Here is a 12,716-nt window from a genome sequence, read left to right as displayed (position 1 = left end):
TATATGAAGATAAAAATGACAAAATTTGGTAACTGAGCAGATATGTGAAATAAATGGAAAAAAGGAATTGAAGATGACAAGGAAATAATGAACCCTAATGACTAGTCTAAGCTGTTCTCCAAACTTTCTCTAGATCTTCATCCTGAAGCCTTATTCCAGCCCTGGGATTCATACATTGGATGTACCTGCTGCCTCTGTGTCTTCTTTTCCTGATTGAGTGTTCTCTTAAAAACCCTCATTTAAAGAGATTACTAAGAGCAGTCATGTCTCATTCTTTTCCAGCTTGCAATCTGGACTTCCACTACATCTTCCTATAGGGTACCTTTCTCATCACTACAACCTCTTCAGTTTCCATTTATGTGTTGTCTTTCCCCATTAGAATGTAAGCTTGAAGACAGGGACTGTCTTTCTTTTCCCAGAGAGTAGTACAGTGCCTAGCATATAGTAAGGATTCTTAAATGCTTGTAGATTGACTAGCAGATTGAAGGGAAAAGTATTGAGTTCTTCTGTGGACCTGTTGAGTTTTGAGACATCTGACTCTAGGACTTCTAGTTTGAAATGGTAGGAGGCTACTGATGATGTGATTCTGAAGTGGTGAAGACCTCCTCAGAGAAGTACCAGCACTTAAAGGATGTTCCATCTGAAGGGGTCAAGAAAGGACCAGCCATGTCCTGCCTGGACTGGAGATCTGGAGTTCATGAATTGCTCAGAGATGAAAATGAAACACCTACCTTTCCAGAGAATATAATGTATATGATGAGTTACTCATTTAATGTTTGTCTATATTTTTTAAAGAACAGAATTAACTATGTACTCAAGAAAGGACTATACCTGGTAACTGAGAATTGCATGCGACTACTTTCAGGTTCTAATATTACCCTTTAAGGTTATAGTCCTCATACAATAAATCACAAGTCCCCACTGTTCAACCTGTAGACACATTAGCTCTTAGAATGGCAGTAGCTATTTAATATTTACCCAGTAAATTCAGGATCTACTCTCCCAATACACAGCATCCTTGGGAAGAGTGAGTTCAAATTCATAGTATAGTGGTAGTGAGGCATACATACACATAGGGAGCATTTGAGGTCAAGGCTACTCCCTCTTCTGGTATTGCTGGCCTTTGAAGCTCTTTTTGGAAATTTATAGCTCCCAACTCTCCATTGTCAGGGCTCACCCTTTTTTTAGTCTATAGCCAGCTTTCTTCTTTGTGGACAGAAGTGACACTCCTTGAAACTTCTTTCGGGGTCAGGGGATAGAATTTGCATTTGTCTAGAATATGTGTCTTTATTTCCTCAACTGCACCTTGGGCTCTCTTCTTGAAGTGATCTTCAAACAGCTAGATGAGGTGACTGCTTCTAGGCAATGGGGAAAGAAGCTTTGCTTCCTACCACTGGTGGATTAGGAGCCTCCTTTAGAATAACCTCAAACTGATAAATGATCTGTCATTTAAGATCTCTATCGAAGGCATGAGCAGTGAAATCATCCATTTTGTAAAGGTATTACCAAGAGTTAACCCTATGTTAACGTGCCCTAGCATAATATATTATTAATTATATTTAGCTGACCTAAAGGGAAACTGAATTCTTCTTTTGTACATACATTGGAAAAACCTTATTGAGAGAATGAATGAAAATGCATGCATTAAATATACGAACATTATGCTGAGAATTAGAAAAACAAATTGAAAAGTAAGCCATGCTTTCCTTTTTTTTCAAAGACAGGATAATATGGAAATGTTCTGCATGATTTAACATATATATATATATATACATATATATATATATATGCACATATTGCTTGCTTTTTTAATAGGTGGAAGGAAGAATCAGAAACTCAAAAAACTTTTTAAAATGTCAAATGCATGTGTAAAATATACATGTGTGTATGTTTGGATATACCATATATATCACACATGTATGCACATAAACATTTATACATACATTTTACATCCTTATAGGAGAAGTCAGAAAATGTAGCAGGTTTCAGTGGTTAGTCATATTTAAAGGATACCTTCAGGATACCTTCAGGTTTCACCATTTTAAAACTGGTGTTAATGCAATTACTTGCATGTCATTTCCACTCACGACACCAACCATTTCTGACTTTGAATTATTCAACAGTACCGAAGATTTTGGTGGTTACTGGTGACTGAGGAGGCAACTGCTGCAATACCTGTAGAAACAGTTGATAGTTCACATCCCTGGAATGAAATGAGCAGTATCAGGGAAATAATGAAAGCAATTTATAGTTCCTAGCATATAGTAGGTATGTAATTAATGCTTTTGGATTGATTGAGTAGATTCTTTATGAAGGATTTATGGAGGGACATAGGCAAAAACTGAACAGGATAAAAAGCCATGGATCAGTTGTAATGTTCACTAGTAAAAGATCTAACTTTCTGAGTTATATTTCAGATCCAGTGAAAAATCTGTCTACTTCAATGCCTCCTGCAATCTTTGTGGCAGGGTGACAGAAAATAGTCAAAGGTACTAGGAATCATTAAGCTTTCATTTATTGTTTGGATGGCCAGATTGAGAACTGTTGGGAATTTATTAAAAAAAAGAGATAGTTAAAAAACCCACTTTCTTATGGTGCCACCTCATTTTGTTTTGGTTTCAGATGAATTCAAAACTAAAACTGTCTGTGAAAACCAAGAGCTGAAACTTCACTGCCATGAGACAAAGTTTCTTAACATATATTCTGCTACCTATGGTAGAACAGCATCTGAAAAGGACATCTGCTCTTTTGAAAAAGATTATCTTCCTCAATTTGGTAAGTGTTGCTATGATTGTAGCACTTTGTCAAAATGAATTAACTACTGAGATAAGATATCCCCCTTCCCCCAAAGATACAGATTATACATAACTATTGAAGATCAACTCTATGTTAAGTTTATAGTAAATATATAGAAAAAAATTCAGTGGAAAAGAGATATAATAGTTCGATTTCCTTAAAATTGTTCCACAGTTTGTAAAAAACTCAGAACTGGGAGTCAGGAAACCTGCCTTGTATTTCAATTTCTAGTTAGATTTGTTAATGGTAATTTATTTTGTAATTTGGGGTCAAAGATTTTTTCAGCCCGTCCCTATAGAAACATTCATTAGGATTAGTGGGTATGAGAGGCATGATGTTATGTTGAAAAAGCCACTGTCTCTAAAATAGATCATCTGTTTTCAAATTCCACAGTGTTTTCCCCCAACCCTCAAGTTACCTGTGTTACCTTGGGCAAGTCACTTAATCTCTTTGGTTCTCAATTTCTTCATCTGTTAAGTGAGGGGGTTGGATTAGATGGTCTCTGAGGTCCCTCCCAGCTCTGGATGGATTAGTCTAGCCTATGGAAAGTTTTGTTGTTGTTCATCCTTCATTTTCAAAGAGGATCAATGACATCAGGAGGGTGATATCTTGACTTGAAAGTGAATTGGATTTAAGTGAGGAGAGGGCTGTGTAAAGTCATCAACCTCAGGATCTCTTCTCCAGAATCATTCCCAGTCCAGTGGCAAGATATAGGTCAGGTAAACACATGATGGCCCCAGATGCAGTGGAAGACCTTGGTCTTTTTAAGCTGAGAAAAGCATCAAGTAGGAATATCTCTTTTTTTGTTAGTTAAGGATAGGGAATATAGACATTTGAAATTATTTTATCTAACAAAGCCTAAGAGGCTAAACCAGGAAGTCAGATTAGTAAAAGAACATTAGAAAATTTATGAGGACCAGGCATTAGGACAAATTCTACCAAATCAAAAAAGTCTGGTATCCTGAATAATCCCTTCTTTTTTTTTAACTTTTTAATCAATCAATTAATTAATTAATTACTTTTGAATTTTACAATTTTCCCCCTAATCTCACTTCCCTCCCCTTCCCCCCCCCCCACAGAAGGCAGTTTATTAGTCTTTACATTGTTTCCATGGTATACATTGATCTAAGCTGAATGTGATGAGAGAGAAATCATGTCTTTAAAGGAAGAAAAATAAAGTATAAGAGATAGCAAAATTACATAAGATAACTTTTTTAAAAAAGTTAAAGGGCAATAGTCTTTGGTCTTTGTTCAAGCTCCACAATTCTTTCTCTGTATACAGATAGTATTCTCCATCACAAATATCCCAAAATTGTGTCTGATTGTTTGCACTGATGGAATGAGCAAGCCATTGAAGTTGATCATCACCCCCATGTTGCTGTTAGGGTGTAGAATGTTCTTTTGATCTGCTTATCTCACTTAGTATCAGTTCATGCTGGCTTCCCTGAATTCCCATCTCTCCTGGTTTTTAATAGAACAATTGTGTTCCATCGCATACATATACCACAGTTTATTAAGTCATTCCCCAATTGATGGACATTCATTTGATTTCCAATTCTTTGCCACCACAAACAGGGCTGCTATGAATATTTTTGTACAAGTGATGTTTTTACTCTTTTTCATGATCTCTTCAGGGCATAGACCCAGTAGTGGTATTGCTAGATCAAAAGGTATGCACATTTTTGTTGCCCTTTGGGCGTAATTCCAAATTACTCTCCAAAATGGTTGGATTAATTCACAGCTCCACCAGCTAATACATTTATTAGTATCCCAGATTTCCCACATCCCTTCCAACATTGATCATTGTCCTTTCTTACAAGAGTTTTTGCAAGGAGAATTAGAAATCAATATTGCTAAAATACAAAACCAAACAAGAATAAGTATTAGCATCTCGTGGATAAACTTTTAAAATGAGCCAATCGTCAAAAGTGAACAATTTATTGTTTTTCATTAAGTTGACTGCCACTTGGTTATAGGAATACCTTAGTGTAGTCTTAAGAGCTCCAGAAAGGGATGCCTGTTTGTTGAGGATCCAGAATCCAAAGCAATGGAGATCAAGTGAGAGATTTATGGGAAAAATTGAGAGCATTCCTTCTATGCTCTTCCTTGATTCCATGGTCAGTGGACTTTGTACAAATCATTAATAAGTCAGTTAAAAGGTGATGGCCATTTTAAGTGTTATATCATTTTATAAGATATCAGTTTTCAGTCTGAAAATTAATGGCTGACCTTATGTTCATCCTGTTACTAACCCCCTGACTAACCCATGTGAAGTAGAGATTCTTATATTCATTTTATTCTTTTACATATATATCTTCTTATGCACATTTTACTGATAAGGAAACTGAGGCACAGTGCCTTAACCCACAACATCAGAAAGAGCAGGTGTGGGTTTCAAACTCTGGTCTTTCCTGACTCAAAGCCTACTGCTTTTCTCACTATGCCATTTTTGTTGTGGTTACCATTGTTCAGTTATGTCCAATGCTTCATTATCCCATTTGGGGTTTTCTTGGCAAAGATAATGGAGTTGTTTGCCATTTCTTTCTCCAGCTTATTTCATAGATGAAGAAACTGAGACAAACAGGATTAAGTGACTTGCCCAGGGTCACACAACTAGTAAATGTCAGAGGTCATATTAGAACTCACAAAGATGAATCTCCCTGACTTCAGACCCAGCCCTTCATCCACTGCATCAGCTGCCCCTCTATTATACAATATTTCCCTCTAATTTTAACCTCTGAAGATATCTCTTCCTCCCCACAGTTCAGTCTCTAAGGGTATAATAAATTATGTTTGAAGGGGGGAAAAAAGGATCCTCAATGAAAAGTATATAAATACAGTTTGTTTCTTTAGGGTGAGAGACAGATTTTGACAAGCACAATATAAGAGACATCATGGGAGAGTGAAATTCTGATTTCTAATTAAGACATATGGATTCTAATTCTAGCACAGCTTCTAAGTAGTTGTGTGACTTGGGGAAATTTACTTAACCCAACAAGGCTAGATGCAGTTAAGAATACATGTGCCATACTTTCTCCAGTCATGTTCTATGATTCTGTCATAAGGGAATGGGAGGAGAGGGAAAGCCCTTCATGATAGGTCTACTAAGGAAGACAGATTTAATTAGCACCAGAAACCAAGAAAAGGCAATCTCTCTTTGAAAAATAATTTAATGTAAAAAAGATGCTTTCTTCATCCTAATGCTTGACTACCCTGATCCCAGACTGAATCCCAATCATCCCTCTGGGTAAACAATTTTTATTCCATCTGAATCACTCCCCATTTGTCCCCATGTAGTCAGACAAACCTGTAGTTTACCTAACCACTATATATGTATATGTGTGTGTGTGTATACAGATATGTATGCATGTATGTGATATATTTTGCTAATCCTGTGATTTTGTTGTTACAGGAAACATGCATGTTGACACAATCCACAATTTGTTGTTACCATTCACAATTCTTTTATCCAGTAAGGAAGATAATATTGCCCAGAAGGATAATATTGAGAATATGATAATTAATCCCAGGGGTAAAAAGAGAGCTATTATGTTACTCCCACTAATCTGAAAGAGATTTGCTAAAATCTTAGCAGAGAGAAAGAAAGTGATTACGGAAAGCCAGTATTTGCTACAGGTAGGACCTCGGGTCTTTCAAAGGCCACCTTCCTATCTACTATACCAGTAGTTCTCAAATTTTTTGCTCTTAGGACCCTTTGCCCTCTTAAGTCATTGAGAGCCCCAAAGAACTTTTTTATTTATATTATATCTGTATGCTCTAAAAACTTTTAAAAATACATATGAATTGGGGCAGCTAGGTGGCGCAGTGGATAAAGCGCTGGCCCTGGAGTCAGGAGTACCTGGGTTCAAATCGGGTCTCAGACACTTAATAATTACCTAGCTGTGTGGCCTTGGGCAAGCCACTTAACCCCATTTGCCTTGCAAAAACCTAAAAAAAAATACATATGAATTGATATACAGATATGCAAATACATACATAGTTTTGTTGGACTTTTTTTAACTGTGGAAGTAGTATCATTGCATTCTCTGTTCTGTGGAGAATTTTAGTGAGAATCTGTACCACAGAGCATTTTCTCTGGCTTCATTTGTGATTGTGGAAAAGGCCTACTTCTAAAAACAACATTCTGGTGTTGTGTGGGCTCAAATTAAATTAAAATCATCATTAAGTCCTCATCATGAGGTCTGCAGGAGATTGCCAAAAGGTTGCCCAAGTTCAAAGCTTTGAAACACATATAATTGAAGAGCAGCAGATAGATCAAAATGGGACCAAAGAACTCCCCTGAACAAAAATGAATGTAGAATTAATCATTGTTTCAGCCTAAGGAAACCAAAAATAAGCAGTCCAGGAGACATGAACATGCATGGTATTTGGCAAATTCAGTGAGCAGGTAGGCTGTGCCTCATTTTCTTAGCTATTTTCTAGGGAGGCTCCAGGCAATCTACTGTTTCCTGGAAGAAGAGAGTGAGAAAACCAAACAATGATCATCAAAGGCCTCAATGAGTCTCATCTCAAGGCCAAGTGTGGGCAAGCTTGAATTTTTCTTTAAAGATCAAGGAGCCAGTGGTTTCTACTACCAGGAGTTTCCCAATGAGGAAGACTTTGTCCAATTATCTCCATAAACATAGGTTGTAAAATACTGCTAATTTAATTCTCAGAATTAAGCAGTGGCCAAAAAATAATAATAGTAAGGTGGTTGAAATATCTTGTTATCACGTGTTAGAAACACATAATCCAACAATTTGAGAGTTTGCCCAGAAGAAAATGTATAAATATCAACCCAAGAGCAGAAAACTGTTTGGTTGATTTTTAAAGGGAAATAAGTCATCAGGCACATGACATGACATTGGAATATCCTGTGGTTTCACTCACTCTCATCTCAATTCAATGCATATTTATTAAACTCTATAGAACTAAATCCTAGAAATAAAGGGGTATAAATGACAGTTTCTGCTTTCAGAGAGTTCCTATTTTACTGGGAGGAGGGAATATGATGCATAAGACATACATAGAGAAACAAATACAAAAATATATTAAAATGTTCTCAAAAGGGAGATAATAGAAAAAAATGGAGTCAGTAACAGCTCTATGTGATAGGGAGCATCATATGTTTTGAAGGAAATTAAGCATTATTTAGAGAGTATTCTCTTCCTCCATTCCAGATGTGGAGGTCCACATATGCAAAGGAAGTGAAGATAGACTATAAAAGGCCCCACAAAGTGAATAACTGGTGGGATAATTTGATAGAAGAGTACATTAAGAGGAATAATTTGAAATGAAATTGAAATGTAGGCAGGAATCAAATTGGGAAGCTCTTTAGATGCCAAGCTAAGGATTTTGTATTTTATTCTAATAGCAGTGGGGAGCCAGTGAAGATCACCAGGATAAATTCTTTCCTTTCCTAAAGAGTCTTAATATAAACATGTGTACTTTAAGTGATAGACTGTTATGACTTTGGAGCTTAAAAAAGGAACATTGGATCGCAAGATCATAGATTTATGTTGAGAAGAAAATTTACAGATTGTCTAATTCAACCCTGAGGTCAAAAGTGGTGAAATAAATTTCCCAAGATTACACAGGTAATAGAAGTATGTTGTGGTGTTACTTCTAGTCTTTCCTACTAGTCTAAAAAATATAATTCTGCTCCCTAATTAATAGTAAGATGTCTAGGAGAATATGTGGGCTCCTATTATTGTTCTTAATTCATAGAAACCACCTAGAATATAGGATATAGACATAGAATGTCATTGTGGGATTTCACAAGCTGTAAGCTTATTTTAGTCTTAGGAAATCTGATAAACTTTTAAACTAAATTATCTTTTAAACTAAATTAATTTCTGTTATGCATTATGGCATATCATTTATATGTTTGTAGCAGAAACAAAAGAAGTTTGTATTTGAAACCACAAAGATCCATTTCATAATACTTTCTTTTAAAAAGGTATCTAACAGAATCCTTGCATTTATTTTAAACACTCTTCTCTATGCTTTCTTCTGAAATGTTGGTTTTTTGTGCATTTTAAAAATGTTTCAATGGACCACTTTTTAAAGCATCATTATTTCTAACCATCTTCTTTCTTGAAGCCCTCACAATTTCATTAAAAATTGACAGGGGGAAAAAAAAAACCTTCCCAGAACAAATAAGCAAAAGTACTCCATATAGTTGTTGTTCAGTTATTCAGTTGTGTCTTGACTCTTCATGGCCTTGTGGAGCATAGTATGACAATACTGTCCATGAGGTTTGTTCCAATGAAGGTACACAGAGATTAAGTAACTTGTCCAGGATCACATAGCTACTAAATATCTGAGGCCAGATTGAACTCTGATCTTCCATGACTCTAGGCCCCAGCACACTATCCAGTGACTGCCCCAATCCTTATAGTAGACATAGGCAAAAATATGTTTCTATATCTTGAGTCCATAATTTCTCTGTTCCAAGGTGAGTGGCATACTTTGTCATGCTTGAGTCTTTAGAGACATGATGATTGCCTGAGGCAGAATTCTTTAGTCTCTCAAAGTTGTCTTTCTTTAGAGTGGTGTTTGTATAAATGATTCCCATGGTTCTTCTGCACCAGGTCAGTTCTGCACTCAGTATTCTTTGAAATGATCTCATTTCTAATTCCTTATGGTGCAGTAATTGCCATTACGTTTGTTTGTCACAGTCTGTTTAACCATTCCCTGGTTGATCAGCCCCTCAGGTGCTCTGTCTTTTCTTTTTAATTCTCTCAATAACCTTAAGGTTCTGAATACCAATGAGATTCTAGGGGGTACTTTCTGAGTTGCCTAATAGGAATGGGGAAGGAGGAACAGGGGACCCAAGAAACTTAATTTTAATTGTTCAAAAGCAAACAAATGGTTGGGAAGAGGCCAAAGCCCAGTCTGCCAGCTGAACCTTAGGATGTATACACCCTGGAGGTTTTACCTCCATACAAGCAAGTCTGGAGCATTACCTGTCATACCAGTTTTTACCAGGCTTACAGTGGCACTACATTACCATGCAGTTTCTTCCAAATGATCACATAAATTTACCTTTCTAGCTTTCTCTCATCTATTGTTTTTGTATTTCAAAGTTTCTTCTCAGCTCTGGTCTTTTCATCAGAAATGTTTGAAAGTACTCTATTCCATTAATATCTTTTCTTTCCTGTAGAATTATATTTGACTTTGTAAAACTGTTATCTTTTGCTTTTTGAAACATTGAATTCTAATATTTCTTCTCATTTATATTAAGTCTTTTGCTTGAAGTGTATATATGTATTATGCATATAAATATGTGTGTACATGTGTGTTTCTATGTACATATATGTGCACATATACATATGAATATTCAGGGGGTGTGTGTGTGTGTGTGTGTGTGGTTTATGAATTCTGGATTCTGACTATGACTCTCCTGGAATTTTTCCCTTTTAGATTTTTATTTCCACCTCCCTCTAACAGATCTGGGACACTTTTACTTCATCCCTCCTTGGGACTTCTTATGGGGGCCCTCCTTTCTTGCTAGCTGGGTTTTCTTTAGACACAGAACTTTACAGACTTTGCTTGTTTCTGGTCTTGCTAGGAGGTTAAGTCTTATACTGGTTGTAGATTTCCTGGTGGTCCTATCCCTATTACCTTTGAGCTTCTGGATAAATTTTTGTATAGTTATAAGAGGAAGAAAAAATTTACTATAGTTTCTCAATGGATGTCTTGATCATTATTGAATTTAATGGAAATTTCAGGTTTTTGGTTTTTGCTATTTTTGTAGTTGATGTGGATGATTCCATTTAGGCAGACTATATAGTCCCAAAGCAAGATGTCTTTATCTGCTTACTCCTATGACAGTCATTCCCCAGTCATTATCATCATCATCAGCATTATGAAGCAGTCTTCATCAATTATAATTATTCATGGAGCTGGTAGAAGTAATCTAGGGGTAAAGATGATAATAATACCTAGCTTTTATAGTGCTTTAAGATTTAAAAAAATTTTTTTATTTTGGTTTTTATAAGGCAGTGGGGTTAAGTGACTTTCCCAGAGTCACACAGCTAGGTAATTATCAAGTGTCTGAGGTCACATTTGAACTCAGGTCCACCTGACTTCAGGGCTAGTGATCTATCCACTGCACACCTAGCCACCTGGTTTATGAAAATCCGATCCTCACAACAAGTTCCCTAGAAGGGAACTAGTTCTATCCTCATTTTTACAGATGAAGAAACTGAGGTTAAATGACTTGCTCAGGACCACCTAGCTATTAAGGGTGTGAGGCAGCATTTGAACTCAGATCTCTTTGACTCCCAGTCTTGCTCTCTTGGGGCACCTAGATGCCCTAAAGATAAGTGGCACATAAAGACCATGGCTCAACTGTATTTTCCTTCCTTAAAGATTTATTTAACAACTCATTCTTTTGGGGTTGGGTTTAATACACATGAGAAGTCAAAAATTACCAACAAAACTTAAGTCTTTAACTACAAGATCCGAAAAGTAACTTTTAAGGTTTAAAAAAACCTTATTTTTCAGTAAGATAGCTTGTAATCTAACTTCATTGACAATTTTCAGCTACCAGTGGGTAAATATCCACACTCAGTTTAATATCCAGCAAATGATTTTTTCAGGTTGAGGCAATATTACAGTGACTCTTCAGCTTCATTGACACCTCTGCCTCAGAGGGCTTAAATGCCTTAACTAGAGTTATGGAGCTTATTAATGGCAAAGCTGGGGATAGGACCTCCTGACCCTCCCACCTCCTCCAGAAGTCTTTCCATTGTGGCTTGCTAGTTTCAATCTGATGGAGAGAGAAAATGGGCAAATTGAGCAACTTTGGAGGGACTTCCAAATCAGATTCTAATTATGTGGTTTCATCTGGACTTGAAGTCAAGAGACACTTGGGCTCAAATTGTACCTCTTCATTTGCATACACATGTACCTGCAAATATGCATGTATGTGTGTGGACGTGTGAGTTTATTTATAGGCAAGTCAAAAGCTCTCTATGCCTCAGTTTCTTTATCTATAAAGCAGGAGTCATAAAACTGGAGGTGCCTATCTTCCAGGGTTATGCTGAGGATAAAATAGATAATGGAAGGAACCTGCTGTATTCCTATTAGCTGTAATTATAAGTACAAAAACATAACAATCAAACATCAATGACTTTTCTAATTCTCTTCCTTTCTGGATTATCCTTGCCTCTGTTCCCAACAAGTCAATCTGAAGTTCAGCTAAACAAACTGATTGGAGGTTCCTGGAATCTAGTTCATCTCAATCAGTTAACTAGAACCTTCTTATGTTATTTAAAGAGAACATTTATGTAAGACCCTTGAATTTGGAGTAAAGACACCTACAGTCATATACTAGTTCTGCTCTTATTACCTGTGTGATAATGACCAAGTTATTGAACCTCTTTCATCCCTACCTCAATTTCCTCTTCTGTTGGACTAGGTAACCTCTAGCACCCACTTCACAGGTTTTTTCTGAGGATCAAATGAGATATTTGTGAAATGATTAACCCGTTGCCTTGCATATAGTAGGTACTTAATAAATACTTTGTTCCTATCTCTCCTCCCCAACTTTAAAACAATAATCCTTTGATCTTCTATTTCCTTCAATTGACAGTGTTATACATTATCTTTAAAAAATAATTTAAAAATATTTTTAAAATAATCCCCTGCATTATTATGAGATTTAAATGAAACTATTTGTGAAAGGACTTTGTAAATCGTACAATGTCTGTAAAGTGTCTGCCGCTTCATTCCCTACCAGTCCTAGATCTTTTTCTGTTCTGTAACAACTCTTTTTTCAATCATTCATTCATTCTGCCATATTACTTAGCTTTTTCTAAGTCTCTTTGTTTGGCTAGTCCAGTTTGTTATCCAGACCAAGAATTCCTTTTCCCACCCTCTTGACTGTTTCTTCACTAAGCTCTGATTTCCAC

The 12,716-nt window shown here is 36.3% G+C and overlaps 1 protein-coding gene across 3 annotated transcripts in view; it reads left to right on the top strand.

Moving 5' to 3' along the window:
• EVA1C (eva-1 homolog C) overlaps positions 1 to 12,716 on the top strand; it is a 102,189-nt gene that overhangs the window by 46,232 nt on the left and 43,241 nt on the right. For all 3 annotated transcript variants that reach the window (XM_074214113.1, XM_074214111.1, XM_074214112.1), the window contains exon 4: positions 2,623 to 2,775. In XM_074214113.1, coding sequence (XP_074070214.1) covers positions 2,623 to 2,775 — 153 coding nt within the window. The remainder of the gene's footprint in view (positions 1 to 2,622; positions 2,776 to 12,716) is intronic.

This window comes from Macrotis lagotis, chromosome 1, assembly GCF_037893015.1.
Source record: "Macrotis lagotis isolate mMagLag1 chromosome 1, bilby.v1.9.chrom.fasta, whole genome shotgun sequence".
Taxonomy (NCBI): Eukaryota; Metazoa; Chordata; class Mammalia; order Peramelemorphia; family Peramelidae; genus Macrotis; species Macrotis lagotis.
This window is presented reverse-complemented; position numbering and strand designations above follow the sequence as displayed.